Raw genomic sequence first — 17,762 nt, 5'->3', positions numbered from 1 at the left:
CAGAGATAATACCTATCCTTCTCAAGCTATTCCAAACACTTGTATTTGGAAAACTGATAGCCTCATGCAAAATAATAACTGGACTTCTGTCTTACACCATACAGAAACAATTCAAAATCGGTTAAAGATTTGAATGTAAGACCTAAAACCTTAAAACTCCTAGAAGACATAGCTGGTAAATCCCTTGATATTTGATCTTAGCAATCTTTTTTTTTTTTTTTTTTTGGAGTTGACACCCAAAGCAAATGCAACAAAAGCAAAAATAAACAAGTGGGACTACATAAAACTGAAAAAGCTTCTGCACGGCAAAGGAAGCCATTAACAAAATTAACAACTACCTATGGAGTGGGAGAAAATATTCACAAACCACATATATAATAAGGGATTAGTATCCAAAATATATAGAGAATTCATACAACTTAATAGCAAAACAAAGCAAACAAACAAAAACCCCAAATAATCCAATTTAAAAAATGAGCAAAAGACTTGAAGAGACATTTCTGCAATGATGCTGTACAAATGGACAGTAGATATATGAAAAGGTGCTCAACATCACTAATCAGGGAAATGTAAATCAAAACTGCAATGAGATAATTGTCCCAACCTATTAAGTCTATTAGCAAAAACATAGGAGATAACAGATATTGGCAAGGATGTGGAAAAAAGGGAACCCTTTATGCTGCTGATAGCTATGTAAACTGGTAGAGTCACTATGGAAAACACTATGGAGGTTCCTCAAGAAATTAAAAATATAACCATCATATGATCCGGTAATCACACTTCTGGGTAAATAGATGAAAGAAATTAAACCATCACCTTGTAAAGATATCTGTAGTTCCATGTTTACTGCAGCATTATTCACAATAATCAAGGTATGGAAACAAACTGTGTTCATCAATAGATGATTGGATAAAGAAAATGTGGTGTCCGTATATACAATGAAATATTATTCAGTCTTAAAAGGAAGGAAATTCTACCATTTCCACCAACATTGATAAACTTGGAGGACAGTATGCTAAGGCAAATAAGCCAAACTAAAACACCAATACTACATGGGTTCACTTGTTAAAAAATCTAAAAAAAAAATTTTTTTTAAAGGCTGGGCTTACAGAGACAGAGAATAGAATAATTGATTGCCAGAGGGTAGGGCATAGGAGAAATAGAAAATGCTGGGAAATAATTTTCAGTTATAAGTTGAACAGATTATGGTGATCAAATATATAACATGGTGACTATATTAATAGCACTACTCTACAATTAAAATTTGCTAAGAGAGTAGAACTTCAGTGTTCTCACTCCCTCTACTCTCAATAAGAAGAAAGGTGAATATGTGCAGTGATAGGTGTGTGTATTAACTCAGTGGTGGGAATCATTTCACGATGTGTATGTATATGAAATCATTATGCTGTACACTTTAAATATAGTGCAGGGTTTTTTTTGGTCAGTTATACCTTAATAAGTCTGAAAAAGTAATATACATATTAAAACAATTGGGGGGGGAAACAATTATGAATGGAATAAAAGCAGATATTAAAGATGCCTTGTTTTGTAGATGTAAGTCCATTGCAAATTGGCTATTCTAAGTATGTGTTCAAACCCAGGATTCCTTTGAGAGTTAATAAAGGCACTATTAATCACCCTAAGACAGTGGTATTAATCTAGGGCTGTTCCAGGCAAACTGGCATGTATACTAAGGGTCAGTGAATTCCTGATATTATATACATAGGAAATTTGTTTTAGCATCATTATTTGGGTGTGTAGGGGGGTAGGTATTCACTGCCATGGTACATGTTGCAGCAAAGTTTAATAAAGTTGTATTTTTTTCTGAAAAATCAATAATGGGACATTTCTGGTGATAAAAGATGAAAATCATTTATTACCAAAAACATATTTCAGTTTCTAGAGGAATGGAATATCAGATAAGCTTGCATATTGATTTCTTAAAAATATTTAAATAAAATAAGTTTAATAAAATGTTTAGTCTTATCACTAATAATCAAATTTGATTCTTTATTTCTTAATTTAGAACTGTACATCAACCCCTTCTATAAATGAAGACTTCGGTCAGAAATCAGTCGATGACTTTACTTGCATTTGCCCGAGTGGATACATTCGTGCATATTGTGAAATACATATTGATGGTTGTGCTGAGCCTGAACTGAATTTGGTCCTCTGTCTTAATGGAAGTATTTGTGTTGATGGACCTGGACACATGTTTTACTGCAGGTCAGTATTTATTTACCCACAATTAACTAAATATATATTTAGGAAAGCATATAAACATCATAAGAGTAATGCACGCTGAAATATAAATACTAAGTTTTTGAGTACGTTTTCATCTTAAAAAAATGAAATCACAAATTTAAATCAACAATTCTAAGGAAGCATTTACTTTCATATTTTTCAAAATACTATATATTCATATAAATTCCATGTTGGACTTCTAAAGTTTATTATCTCTCATTTTATAATTGTTTCATATCCCCTATCCTTCCCAGAATTGAATTGTTTCTTTTCTTAAATATTACACTACATGAATGACACATAGATAGTTCATATTTATAATAGACTTATTACAAAGATTCATTAGTCCTCCTGCTGTACTTACAATTCTAAGATCTTAACAATTGATAAAAAATTTTTATGTGCTAAGATTTATAAAAATAAATTAATGTGTCACTGTATTTTTGAACCAACTACTATTTAAAGTATCTTTTAAAAATTCTTAGGAGATAATTTTCATTACCTTTGTTTTTTATGATTACATAATATATAAGTGGTTTTTATTTTGAGAATTTAGCCATTACCTGTTCTATTTGTAAAATATAATTGAACCCACATATTTAAAAAATAGTTTACCTTTTCTATTTCATTCTGATTTTTGAGAGCTTGATATTAAGTTAAAATCTGTGAACAACTGTATTTCTTCTAAATATCTTAAATTTTGGGAAGGTTGAACATGTTTATTTTGGTGCATAGTTATTTAATAGTAAAGTGTATCTATTATTTTTATATTTTATCAGTTATTTAAAAAAATATTAATATATTCTGCATTATGTTTATTATTGACACCACCATATTTTCTTTGTTCAATATCTACAGTGTGTTTTTGCCCTTGTATTTATTTTGATCTCTGCTGTATTATCTTATTTAGGGCATATCTCTAATGAAGTACACATAGGTGATTGTTTTACATAAACCCAAGATTATTATTGTTTCATTTAACATATACATACAGTGTTCAGTTATTATTATGACACTGTTATTCTTTATTACATATGACCTAACATGCCATTTTTATTTATAGTGTGGTTGTGTGTGTTGTCTCTGTTGTGTATCGTATTTTTAGCACGAATTTTGCTTATTTTACTCTGGTAGTTTGATAAAGTACAGAAAGTAAAGATGTTTCCAATATAATTGTAATTTTGTAAAATATCATTATAAAAATGATCACTTGAGCACTGTAAGGATCCTCTGATTGAACCTAATCAGTGCCTGGATGAAGTCAACAACAGTAAGTTCGACATTTACTTCCAATTAATACAATGTTATAAATGAAGGTTCGACATTTACTTCCAATTAATACAATGTTATAAATGAAGGTTCGAGCCATGGAAACTCATTCTGTTCAATAAAAAAAAAATAGAAATAAGTGAACCTAAAACTAAAATGTATATTTTTATAACCTTGCTAATTCAAGCACTATACAAGCTATGCTACAAGTGTTCCGTTTAGGAGATGTTATCCATGGGCTAGTTAGGCTGACCTTTCTTAAAGCATGAAGTCAGTGGAATCTAGACTGAAGAGGCCTGCTTCTTTTCCTAGCTTATCTCCCAGGGACATAGGCAGCCATTACAGCTACAAGGTTATTCAAATTACATTTTTTTTTTTAAGTAGACTCCACTTAAAAAACACAGGGCTTGAACTCAAGACGCTGAGATCAAAACTTGAGCTGAGATCAAGAGGGATGCTTAATGACTGAGCCACCCATGCACCCCCAAATTGCATTTAAATAAGACTTGTCTGTCTTCAAACTTCCCTGCTGATTCAACATTCCTATAAGCTCTTGAAAGTCTGTGAATGGTAATTAAATGCCTTGGGAATTTCAGTTTCTAGGGGATTTGCACAGTGACTGTGAGTAGCCATAGATGTTGGTGCCAAGTTAGCACAATGATCAAGCCATTTATTTAAAAAGAAAACTCATGGGAGAGACTGTTTTGCAAATCGAATCATAGATTTGTTTGTGGGTTAAGGATTAATCTGTGATATAGTTAAACCATAATAAAATAATCATCTTTCTTTATTTAAAAAATTGTATCAAACCTACTGTTAGATCCCATTTTTTTCCATTCTTCAAGTTAAATCAAAAAAGCATACTCTTAGAAATGTGGTAAAATTTTTGTCATTGTCTTTGTTATGTTCATTTTCCTTCAGTGTTTACACAAATCAGTGTTAATATTTGTGTTCTCATTGATGGTTTATTAATCAGCTTTCTAAATTTTGTTTGATTTTAAATGGGGAAAAAGTCAAAGCCTATAAATTTCCACCTTCATGACACTTATCCTGAAGTCTTCTTTTTGATGTCATTTTGTTAGTAAAAGATTTCAGCCTTTAATGATCTATAGAATATTCTATACTATTGGTTTCCTAATGATTTTGAGAAAACTAATTTTCTTCTGATTAAAAACTTATCCTATGTGACAAACTCGGAAATTTGGAACTGAAAACCTAAGATATTTTGTTGTGTTCTTAGCTTAACATATGAACTTGGAGAAGTACAAATTTTTAGACCTTATTATTGTTTGAGGATTATGTAGTTAATGTTGTTATTTTGCTTTCATTTCCATCATTGTAGAAAATAAACAAGAGAATGGCCTATTCTCATGAACATTATATTTTATGAATGCAATTGATTCACTTGCTTCATAAAAGTTGATACATGATTTTTAATTTCTTTAATTAAAAACGATGTATAAAATACTTACCCAGTGACTGGCACGTAGATACTTTAAAATTTAATTCCCTTCCCTTTTATCTTTGACATTGAAGCATTTAACCAGAATATGTGATGTTACATATTTTTCTTATTTATTTCTTCATGTCTGGAAGATTTTATTATTCTGTTATTATTCTTTTCGGCATTAATACTGGTTCATTCATTCTGCATTCTTCTTTGGGTACTAATAATGCTTACATACTGCAATCACAACCTTTAAACTCTGTCAGGCATTTTATTCTTTTTTCTATTTGTATTTCTTTTTAAAAATTCCCTCTAAATTTGTCTACTTCTCAACCATTTTTATCTGGTTTTATGAAATTTTTCCTTAGGATAATATTATTTATTTTCTCTTACATTTCAATGGATATGCACTTTTTAACTAGCTGTTTTCTTCCATTGTAAATGCAATGCCCACTTAGCAAACCATAGTATTATTTTCTGTTTTCAAAGTAATTTATTTGAAGAGTTCATTTTTCTCAAAGTTTTTATAACTTGCCTCATTTTTTGTTAGAATTCTTTAAATTGACTTGAAGTCTCAGTTACTAACATTTTTATGTTTATTGATTTTTATTGCTGTTACCCAGATGTCTCCTATGACCACTTTTATATCCCACCTCTATGGGCCAGACTCTTCTTTATTTCTGTGTCTATAAGACTGTTTTAAATGATAGGACTTAACCACTTAAGGAGTGGAGTAGCAGCATGTACTGAGGCATGCCTGAGAAAGCCTATTTTAACTACATGTGTTATTGTGGCTTACATCCAGGGTAAAATTGCTTGGCATGTGTGGGCCCATTTAAATATCTCCACTTCACTCTCTAGACATTGAATGTTGGGTTTCTCTAGATCTGAGATGTGTCAGATTTGTAGTTGGGTCATTGCTGATACTTCTCATGAAGACATCTGATTAGTTGAGATTATTTTATAACTACAACAATGAAACACATTAAGAATAGCCACTATTGGGGCACCTGGATGGCTCAGTAGGTAAAAGCATGCAACTTTTGATCTCAGGGTTGTACATTTGAGCCCTACGTTGGGTATGGAGATGATTTAAATAAATAAAAAACTTAAAGGAAAAAAAAAAGAAATAGCCAATACTCATGTTTTAATCTTCCTGATAGTTGCTAAATTTTGAAAGGCATAGATAGAATCTTTAAATGTAAAATAAAATGAAGGAAAAAAAGGAGGTACTAAAGTCTGACCTTTTAGAATGTGATTCTGGAAGATGGTAAAATGAATAAGCCAGTGATATGTAGCTAGTTTCCTCATTACAATGGACACATACATAGGTAATATTGCTTTGAATATTGACAATTTAAATCAGTTAACCATTTCAAGCAAAATAAGCTAGGATTAGTTTTGGATAAATAACAACTGGGCTGTTAGGTGCCGGGGAATATTATGTTGAAGTAATTCAATCATACTTTAAAGACAATTTTATAATCATACTTCAGATCATTTCTAGAGAAGTGATAGGACATTTCAAATACCTAAATTTATTTTTAGCAATATATGTGTTAAACAACTCAAACTCTAAGTGAGGTCATTTATATTTCCCAATGAAGACATATTAAGTTAATAATTATGAATGTTTAAGATATTAAAAATGGTTAATAATTGATAAGATTTTCAAAATCTTTGCCATTATTTGTTACTTTAAAAGAAATGAAAATAACCTTTTGTGCAGAAAATATAATAATTTATTTTTGCAGTTCTAGTCCAAACTTAAATGGTATTTCTTATTAACACATTGAATTTTAGGGATAAAGAAGATTATAGAGATCATCTCTGGTGGTCTAGTTAGTATGTAGAGGAAAATGCAAACGCATGGGAGTTTTGCAGTCAGTTCCTGCAAAGTCATGATAGGTGGGAAAGTCAATTCAAGAACACAATGAGTTTCTTTTTTAATTTTCATTAGAGTACTAATACAAAAAATATATATATACATATGGTAAAAAAAGAAAAAAATCTTACATAGTCAGATACCATGACTGTTGTGTAGGTACAGTTAAACATCTCTTTTGTGCTTTATATTCTGGTGCAAAGTTTAAAGACATTAATGACTTTGTTCAGTTTAATAATGGCTGCTTTCAGAAGTCCATAAGTATTATTAACCATGTGTAACAGTTTAATAGCATTTTAATGTGTGCAAGTTTTATTAAACCATAAAAACTATGTTGAAATTACACTAAAATCCAAATTAGAATCACACAGCAGAGGGCTGTAGAAATAAGGAAAAACACTATACATAACTTTTTCTCTGGCACTATGTAGATTATAAAGAATATAGCAATTAATTTATAAAACAAAGCACTGAGGCATAAAAGATACTTGTTTTTTGTTTTTAATATGTGAAATCCTGTTCCACATAATTTTTCCCTTGGTGTTCTCTACTTTTGGCATTGCAGCATCTCTTTCCATCTGCCACAACTTTTTAGCTGGAAATGTCCCCTCAGTCTGATAGTTCCTTCAAATTCAGCTCTTCTTGGTCATTGCCTCCATATTCTTGAAGTACTTTAGGCCCTTACACTTCTCATTCACCTAAGTTTCATTACATGTTCTGCCATAAACCAAGTGTAATTAGTTCATACTACTATATGTATTACGTTAAAAGAGAAGTAAAACATATTTGGTTACTCACATTGGTATTTTTCCTTTTAAAAAATATTCAAGGGGCACCTGGGTCACTCAGTCAGTTGAGCATCCAGCTTCAGCTCAGGTCATGATCTCATGGCTCGTGAGTTCGAGTCCCATGTCAGGCTCTCTGCTGACAGCTCATAGTCTGCAGCCCACTTTGGATTCTATGTCTCCCTCTCTTCTCTCTCTGCCCTTCCCTGCTCACACTGCCTCTCTCTCTCAAAAATAAAAAATGTTTAAAATTTTTTGAAAATATTCAGAAACATCAATAAAAATAATAAATTGTTAATTATAAAATCTCAGCAACCAAAACATATTGGTACATCAAACATTGGAGATAAGCTTTCCTGAGTCCCCTAGTATCATAAGTAAGGAAAGATAGATTCTAGTTCTTTCTACATTTGGATAGAAAAATCAGAGATGGTAGGTAACTAATGAAGTGTACAGAGTGTAAGGGTATTGATCTACAATAACTCATTTTCAACAACCATTAATATCATCTTTGCTGCAAGTTAATTCATTTTATAACTTGGAATAAAATATCTGTATTTAACAACCACACTTTGGTGGCTTTCTATTTATGTTTTCAGAAATATCAAATGGGCTTTTAAATACTCTAACAACTTTTTATTTTGTTTACACTTTCCAAAAATAAACATTGTACCATGAACCCAAAGTTAAATTAATAATGAAAAAAAATCAATTTATAAGAAAAATAAGGGGTGCCTCGGTGCCTTAGTTGGTTGAGTGTCCAACTTTGGCTCAGATCATGATCTCATGGCCCCTGAGTTCAAGCCTCACATCAAGTTCTGTGCTGACAGCTCAGAGCCTGGAGCCTGCTTCCTATTCTCCCTCTCTCTCTGCCTCTCCTCTGCTCATGCTATCTCTAAAATGAATAAGTGTGGGGCGCATGGGTGGCGCAGTCGGTTAAGCGTCCGACTTCAGCCAGGTCACGATCTCGCGGTCTGTGAGTTCGAGCCCCGCATCGGGCTCTGGGCTGATGGCTCGGAGCCTGGAGCCTGTTTCTGATTCTGTGTCTCCCTCTCTCTCTGCCCCTCCCCTGTTCATGCTCTGTCTCTCTCTGTCCCAAAAATAAATAAAAAAAAAAAAAAGTTGAAGAAAAAAAAATTTTAAATGAATAAGTGTTAAAAAAAAGAAAAGAAAAAGAAATTGTGTTATATTGCCTTATAAAGTATTACAAGTGGTAGAATAATAAGCAGGACTCATTTTCCTTAATAGGTCTACTATATCAACACTATAGTTGCTATTTTAGCACATTGCTTCAGAAGATACTCAAATTTAAGTTGTGAACCTATTTTGATTTTTATATGTAAAATGCTATTTTTACCAATTATAAAATTTTAATTTTAAAATATATATTTCATTAATCAAATTAGTATGCATTTTGCTATATTCAAATGTAGGATTGTATTTCCTTATTTTAAAATTCATTTTTTAATAATGAGGACTCGTTTTGATGACTCTCTGAGCCATCAGAACTCGTATAATTAATCATTAAATATTTTCCTATGTTCATACTTTTTAAAACCCATCACAGGAATTTTCAATATTTTGGGGTGCTTTTTAAATTACACATTTTGCAATTTGTTCTCCAAATCAAGTGATATACTAAGTTTTTTAAAATTTAATTTATAAATTTTTAGTGCATTTCTTTTTATTGAATTATAATTAATATTCAGTGTTATATTGGTTTCAGGTATACAATATAATGATTTAACAATTTTATACATTACTCAGTGCTCATCAGGGTAAGTGGTGTACCTTGGTGGCTCAGTCAGTTAAGCATCCTACCCTTGATTTCAGCTCAGGTCACAATTTCATGATTTGTGAGATTGAGCCCTGTGTCAAGCTCCAAGGTGACAGTATGGAGCCTGATAGGGTTCTCTCTCTCTCTCTCTCTCTCTCTTTCTGTTTCTCTCTGTCCCTTCCCTGCTTACATGCTCTCTCTCTCTCTCTCTCTCACTCTAAATAAATAAATTAATAATTTTTAAGAATAAAAAAGTGTGGGGAGGATTTACTTCCATCACACTTTCCTTAAAAAAAAAAAGGTGTCTTCTTTTTTGTTTTGTTTTTATTTGAATTCCAGTTAGTTAACATACAGTGTAATATTAGTTTCAGGTGTAGAATAGAGTGATTCAACATTTCCATACAACACTTGGTGCTGATCACAAGTGCATTCCTTAATCTCCATCACTTATTTAACCCATCAACCCACCCACCTCCCCTCTGGTAAACATCAGGTTTTTTTCTCTATCTTTAAGGGTCTGTTTCTTGGTTTGCCTTTCTGTCTCTAGTTTTTTTTTTTCTCTTTGCCCATTTGTTTTGTTTCTTTGACATTTGTCTTTCTCTGACTTATTTTTCTTAACATAATACACTCTAATAATACACTCTAGTTCCACTCTAGTTCCATCCATGTTACTATAATTGGCAAGATTTCATTCTTTTTTGTTGCCAAGTAATATTCCTGTGTGTGTGTGTGTGTGTGTGTGTGTGTATCACATCTTCTTTATATATTCATCAGCCAGTGGACACTTGGGCTGTTCCAAGAATTCAGTTAAGTCATAGGATACAAAATCGATGTCCAGAAATCTGTAGCATTTCTATACATCAGTAATTAATGGAAGAAAGAGAAATTAAGGAATCAATCCCATTTACAGTTACACCAAAACAATAAATGTACTCTTAATTCCTTTTATCTATTTCACACACACACACACACACACACCCCTACCTACCCTCTGGAAACTATCAGTTTGTTCTCCATATTTAAGAGTCTGGATTTGTTGGTTTGTTTGTGAACTTTTTTTGTTTGTTTGGTTGGTTGGTTTCTTTTTTATTAATTTTTTTTTTGTTTCTTAAATTCCACATATGAATGAAATCCTGTGGTATTTGTCTTTCTCTAACTTACTTCACTTAGTGTTATATCCTCTAGGTATATCCATGTTATGCAAGTGACAAGATCTCGTTGTATATTCCATCATGTACACACACACACACACACACACACACACACACACCACATCATTGTCCATTAATCCATTGATTGATATTTGGGCCGCTTCCATATCTTGGCTTTTATAAATAATGCTGCGGTAAACACAGGGGTGTATATATCTTCCAGAATTATTGTTTTTGGTTTCTTTGGATAAATACCCAGTAGGAAAATTGCTAGATCTTGTGTATTTATATTTTTAATTTTTTGAGGAAACTCCATACTGTTTTCCACAGTGACTATACCAATTTTCATTCTCATCAACAGGGTACAAGGGTTCCTTTTTCTCTACACCCTTGCCAATACTTGTTATTTCTTGTCTTTTTAATTCTAGCCATTCTGACAGGTGTGAAGTAATACCTCATTGTGTTTGTTTTAATTTTTTTTGATGTTTATTTTCAAGAGAGGGAGAGACAGAACTCAAGCAGGGAAGGGGCAGAGAGAGACGGATACACAGAATCAGAAGCAGGCTCCAGGCTCTGAGATGTCAGCACAGAGCTTGACACTGGGGTTGAAACCATGAACCATGAGATTGTGACCTGAGTCGAAGTCAGATGCTTAACCAACTGCACCACCCAGGCACCCCTCATTGTGATTTTGATTTCTAGTTCCTTCATGATTAGTGGTGTTGAGCATCTTTTCATATACCTGCTGTCCATTTATATGTCTTCTCTAGAAAAATGTCTATTCATGTCCTCTGCCCATTTTTAATTGGATTACTTTTTTTTTTGGTGTTTGCTTGTATAAGTTCTTTATATATTTTGAATATTAACTCCTTATTGGACATAACATTTGCAAATATCTTGTCCCATTCAATAGTTTACCTTGTCATTTGTTAATGGTTTCTCTTCCTATGGAAAGGTTTGTTGTTGTAGTCTCAAAAGTTTAATATGCTTTTGTTTTCCTTACCTAAGGAGACATATCTAGAAAACTCTTTCTATTGCTAATGTCAAAGAAATTACTGCCTATATTTTCTTCTGGGAGTTTTATGGTTTCCAGTCTCATATTTAGATATTTAATCCATTTTGAGTTTATAGTATAAGAAAATGGTCCCATTTCATTATTTTGCATGTAGCTGTCCAGTTTTCCCATTTGTTGAAGAGATCATCTTTTCCCCATTGTATAGTCTTGCCTCCTTTGTTGTAGATTAATTAACCATATAAGTGTAGGTTTATTTCTGGACTCTCTATTCTGTTCCATTACCTCTGTGTGTATTTTTGTGCCACTATCATACTGTTTTGATTGCTACAACTTTAAATTTTTTTTAAGATTTATTTTTGAGAGAGAGAGAGAGAGAGCATGAACCAGGGAGGGGCAGAGAGAGAGAGGTGAGACACAGAATCTGAAGCAGGCTCCAGGTTCTGAGCTGTCAGCACAGAGCCCAGTGTAGGGCTCAGACTCAACGAACCTTGAGATCATGACCTGAGCCAAAGTTGGATGCTTAACTGACTGAGCCACCCAGGTGCCCCTGATTGCTACAACTTTATAGTCTATCTTAAAATCTAGCACTGTGATTATCTCCAGCTTTGTTCTTGTTTTTCAAGATTGCTTTGGCAATTCAAGGTATTTTGTGGTTCCATACAAATTTTAGTGTTATTTGTTCTAGTTCTGTGGAAAATGTTATTGGTATTTTCATATGGATTGCATTAAATCTGAAGATTTCTTTGGAAATTCTTTGGAAAACAATATTTCTTCTTCCCATCCATGAATATGGGATATCTTTCTATTTGTTTGAACCACTGTGTTTTTAACATTGATTATAGATTTTCCAAATATATAAATTAAGTCACTCTACAATATCATTTTACTAAATCAACATCACAGAAAACATTAAGGTAGAATTACACTAATATTTGCTTATTTCCAACTTTTTTATAACGTTTGGGATTGACTTTGAATATAATGTATGTACTTTATTCTCTGGTTAGTGCTATTGTGATATATGTGTTCTTTGTCATTCCCTAGGTAAATAAGTAAGAATCAATGGTGAGCATTTATATGGTAGTTTGCCTTTAAAAATCCCTGACAATAATTCATGACCAAATCATTACTTTTTAAAAGTTAAATATATATTATTTTAGACACAAATCAATGTCGAACACAGCAAATGTGACAGTAAATCCAAAGAAAAATAATGTTTATGTGTTAAATAGAAAATTTAGGGGCGCCTGGGTGGCGCAGTCGGTTAAGCATCCGACTTCAGCCAGGTCACGATCTCGCGGTCCGTGAGTTCGAGCCCCGCGTCGGGCTCTGGGCTGATGGCTCAGAGCCTGGAGTCTGTTTCTGATTCTGTGTCTCCCTCTCTCTCTGTCCCTCCCCCGTTCATGCTCTGTCTCTCTCTGTCCCAAAAATAAATAAATGTTGAAAAAAAAATTAAAAAAAAAAAAAAAAGAAAATTTATATTAGTGACAGAGAAAGCCTCTTTATTCAATATGAAGAATTTGACTCTATACAGCACACATAGGGTTTGCTCTGTTTCACCAAGTTAAGTTTTATATAGATTTTTATTCCTCTTGGGGACATAGTTAAGGTCATTTTAGTTTATTACCACATGTAGAAAATAAAATAAGAACATTACTGATCTACTCTCACAAAATTATAATGAAAATTGGTGATTTCTATATCTTTTAGGCAAATACTCATTTAATTTCAAAAGATTAAAGATTAGAATTGAGAGAAACAAGGGGTGCTTGGGTGGCTCAGTCAGTTACGTGCCAGACTTCAGCTTAGGTCATGATCTCATGGTTCCTGGGTTCAAGCCCCACGTTGGGCTCTGTGCAGACAGCTCAGAGCCTGGAGTCTGCTTCCGATTCTGTTTCTCCCTCTCTCTCTGCCCCTTCTCAGCTCACACTGTGTCTGTCTGTCTCTCTCTTTCAAAGGTAAATAAATGTTAAAAAAAAAAAAGTTTTAAAAAAGAATTGAGAAAAACATGAATTTCATGGTAACATTAATTATTATGTTATTTAACTCATCAAGTAATTCTTGGGAAACTACTGTACAAAACAGTATCCTTGAGGTTGGAATCTTGAAGTTTCATATGATTTCACTCAGGTGTGGAATCTTAGAAACAAAACAAACAAACAAATAAAAGGAGATACAAACAAAAGAACAGACTCTTAAATACAGAAAACAAACTTGTGGTTGCCCAAGGGTGGGGCAATGGGTGAAATAGAGAAATGGATTAAGAGTACACTTATCTTGATGAGCACTGAGAAATGAATAGAATTGTTGAATAATTATATTGTACACCTGGAACTAATATAACACTATGTTAATTATACTTCAATAAAAATATAAAATAAAATATAAAAAATAAAAGTACTTTTCTTCCAGTTCTCATCATTTAGCAATTCATAGAATGTGATTTTTAATTTCTGCTTGAGTTATCAGCAGACAGAATAACAGTTTAACACTTTTATTTCTTTAAAAGTATATGTTTAATTATTTTTAGTGTTTAGTGCTTGTCCTGTATGGAAACTAACTATGGAAATTTTTCAAATGCAAATTTTTTTAATGTTTATTTATTCTTGAGAGAGAGAGAGAGAGAGAGCACGCGAGCGTGCGCATAAGTGGGGGAGGGTCAGAGAGAGGAAGACACAGAATCTGAAGCAGGCTCCATGTCCGGCTCAAACTCTTGAACCATGAGATCATGACCTGAGCCAAAGTTGGATGCTCAACCGACTGAGCCACCCAAATGCCCCTGTCAAATGCAAATTTTAAGCAATATGTAGTTATTCATTCCCTTCAACTAAGCACTGTTACTAAAATCATGACTTTTATAGTCAGATGTTTTCTGGAAGTAAAGCCCTTCTACAAGTAAGGGTGAATTTCCCATAATATTTAAGTTATAATGATTGAAGTATATATTTTTTAATTTTTTTAATGTTTATTTATTTTTGAGAGAGAGAGAGAGAGAGAGAGAGAGACAGAGCATGAGTGGGGGAGGGGTAGAGAGAGAGGGAGACACAGAATCTGAAGCAGGCTCCAGGCTCTGAGCTATCAGCACAGAGCCCGACGTGGGGCTCGAACTCACGAGCCATGAGATCATGACCTGAGCTGAAGTTGGGACGCTCAACCAACCGACTAAGCCACCCAGGGAGACCCATATTTTTTTTTAATAATGGGATAAATATCCCATTTTTCTAGGAAGATAGTTTATTCAGATGATAGGAAATAAAATAAATAATGATTTTGAACACTGCTGAATAGTTTATTGTGCTCATTGTGTGTCTCTGTTATAGCATTTTAGTCTAACTTTTGCAATTGTACAGATTAAGTGTCCTAAATGTACATCTTTTTATTATTTCTAAAAATATAACCCATTTTGTATCTTGGTTTTCAAATTTTGACCATAAGTCATTGATGAATACTGTGGACATTGCAAGGGAAAAGAAATTCTATCAACATTAATTTTGTTTTTATTATTGAAGTAGAAAATGTAGGAGAACTTTAATATCAGAAATTACAATTATATTTTTCTGTTGTTAATGCATTGAATGTATAGGATTACCTAATATGTAATAGGGCTTATGCAAAAGTTTGACCAGGGTTCTTAAGGATTAAATAAGGGCAATGTTAAAGTTTGAAATAAAAACAAAATGCTTCCTCTGGAAAAAAAAAAAAAACTTTCCAAATTTATTTTACATTACACTTACACAGATATTTTAACAATGAAGAAAAATAATAAAACTGGAAATCTTTCCTCTTGGCTATTAGAATATTTTTGGTTTGCTACAATGATTTAAAAGAGTTTTCACAAATTTTATCTCTTCCACAATAAAGCCAGTGTCAGAATTTGATCTCTGCCTACCTGATTGGACAGAATTAAACTTTAATGCCACATTCTGCAGTCTAGTTTGACAGTACTTTTTCATCAAAGACGTTGGGCAGTAAGGAAAGAAAAAAAAATTGCTCACACTTCTTACTGTCAGTGGAATTTCTGTATCTCCACAGGTCAGGGCATCAGTACATTTACAGCATACTTTAGTTCTTTAGTAATACCTTTTCTAGACCAATTTATATGGCTGAAAAGTCTTCTTGCCTTCCAAATTTAATAAGATGATTTTTCCTTATCCATAAGGTTTCCAAGCTTCTCCCAAATATTTTAGGCCTGGGAGAACTATAAACTTAATAATGAGATTTTTGAAGATGATCTTAAATTATTTAAATTGAAATATCAGTATTTTAAATTGAATATCAGTATTTTAAATTGAAATATCAGTGCAAGTGTTTGTGTAGGAGAGTCGGGCAGACAGAGTGTGTGTGTGTGTGTGTGTGTGTGTGAGAGAGAGAGAGAGAGAGAGAGAGAGAGATGGAGAGAGTAGAGAATGAGAAAGAATTTTTAATATCTTCCAGTTATTTAGACATAGAAAGGCATTCACTTTGTTTTTATATATTTTGATTACATATATTCAGAATAGCATTATATTGTGTCATATATGACCAACTCACTCTATGTAAATATCTTTTTTTTTTTTAATTAGCTAAGTCATCTGTTTATACAACAAACATTTATTGAGTGTTTTTGACCTGGCATATACTTAAAGGCATAGAGGTAAATACATGTCTTAGATAAATATGTTTACAGTTTATTAAGGAAATCTGTGAAAAAGAAAAATGCAACATGGTGTATAAGGGCAATGCAGTAAAAATACATACAGTTTCAGTGGGAGAATACAGTAAAAAGTTACCCATTCTCTTTTGATGTGTCCTTTAATGTTTCAAAAAGAGGTGGTTTTTGACACTGTCTTGAAGGAGGAGCTCATCACACTGGTATATTTGATAACAAAAGCAGATGAAAAAAACCGTGAAGCAAGGAAAGGTGATATGACATGCAGACTTTGCTGTGTTATAAGGACTTCATTGTCATTTAAATTAAAAATGTATTGGGGTTCCTGGGTGACTCAGTCAGTTAAGCATCTGACTCTTGATTTTGGTTCAGGTCATGATCTCACAGTTCTTCAGCTTGAGCCCCCTGTCAGGCTCTGCACTGTCCCCACAGAGTCTCTTTGGTTTTTTATTTTTTTTTATTTTTTTTTATATATATGAAATTTATTGACAAATTGGTTTCCATACAACACCCAGTGCTCATCCCAAAAGGTGCCCTCCTCAATACCCACAGAGTCTCTTTGGAATTCTCTCTCTCTCCCTCTCTCTCTGCCCCTCCCCCAATTGCTCATACACAGTCTCTCTCTCCCTCTCTCTCTCTTTCTCCAAGAATATATAAAACTTTAAAAATGTATTGAAGGTGTGACAAAAATAGATGTGCTAAGTTACTAAGGAGCCAGACCCTGCATAGATTTGTAAAATATTGTAGGACTTTGGACTTAATCCTGTAAATGACAAGAGAAGGTTCTTTAAAGGTTCATAAGGCAGGGAGTCAAATGGTCAGATTTGTATTTTGGAGAAATAACTTCTGGGAGCAATTTATCTGTCTAATAAAATAAAGTACCAAGTACTGTAATGACCTAGATAAATAAGGCTGGTGTGAGTCCAGAAGAGACCATGAAAAAGGAGGAGATGGGTAGGGTTGAAAGAGATTTGGGAGTTTAAAATCAAAAATGTTAATATTGGTTGAATGTGGGAGTAAGATGAAGAGTCAAGGATGGCTCTAGGTTTTTTAGGCATTGTTGTTTATATAAATTCATTTATCTGATAATCATTGTCTCCAAAGTGGGAATAGATCCTAGGTCTCCTACTTTTGTGTAGTTCTGTGATTCAGTCAGAATTAATTGTTAGCCCAAAGCCTTTTAACTTAAATAATGCAAAAAAGTCAGTCTGAGTGAGTTTTCAAACCAATTTTGTTGACCTGGGAACATAATAAACAGAAATAAGACCTATAGAAATATATAGACACTATAGCTTCTGTCATGTATATTTTCGCCTTCTTCTCCTCCTTCTCCTTCTCCTTCTCCTTCTTCGTAATTAAAATAATCTAAGGGGCACCTGGGTGGCTCAGTCGGTTGAGCATTGGACTCTTGATTTCAGTTCCTGTCATGATCTCAGGGTTCATGGGCTCAAGTCCCTGACAGTGCAGAGCCTACTTGGGATTCTCTCTCCTTCTCTCTGCCCCTCTGCGGCTAGCTCTCTCTCTCTCTCAAAATAAATAAA

General features: G+C 33.1%; 1 protein-coding gene across 1 annotated transcript in view; it reads left to right on the top strand.

Annotated features, from left to right (window-relative positions):
• EYS (eyes shut homolog) overlaps positions 1–17,762 on the top strand; it is a 1,650,074-nt gene that overhangs the window by 642,271 nt on the left and 990,041 nt on the right. Inside the window, exon 21 of the mRNA XM_030315776.1 lies at positions 2,027–2,226. Coding sequence (XP_030171636.1) covers positions 2,027–2,226 — 200 coding nt within the window. The remainder of the gene's footprint in view (positions 1–2,026; positions 2,227–17,762) is intronic.

This window comes from Lynx canadensis, chromosome B2, assembly GCF_007474595.2.
Source record: "Lynx canadensis isolate LIC74 chromosome B2, mLynCan4.pri.v2, whole genome shotgun sequence".
NCBI lineage: Eukaryota > Metazoa > Chordata > Mammalia > Carnivora > Felidae > Lynx > Lynx canadensis.
Note: the sequence above shows the minus strand (reverse complement) of the source record. Positions and strands in the feature narration are given on the sequence as shown.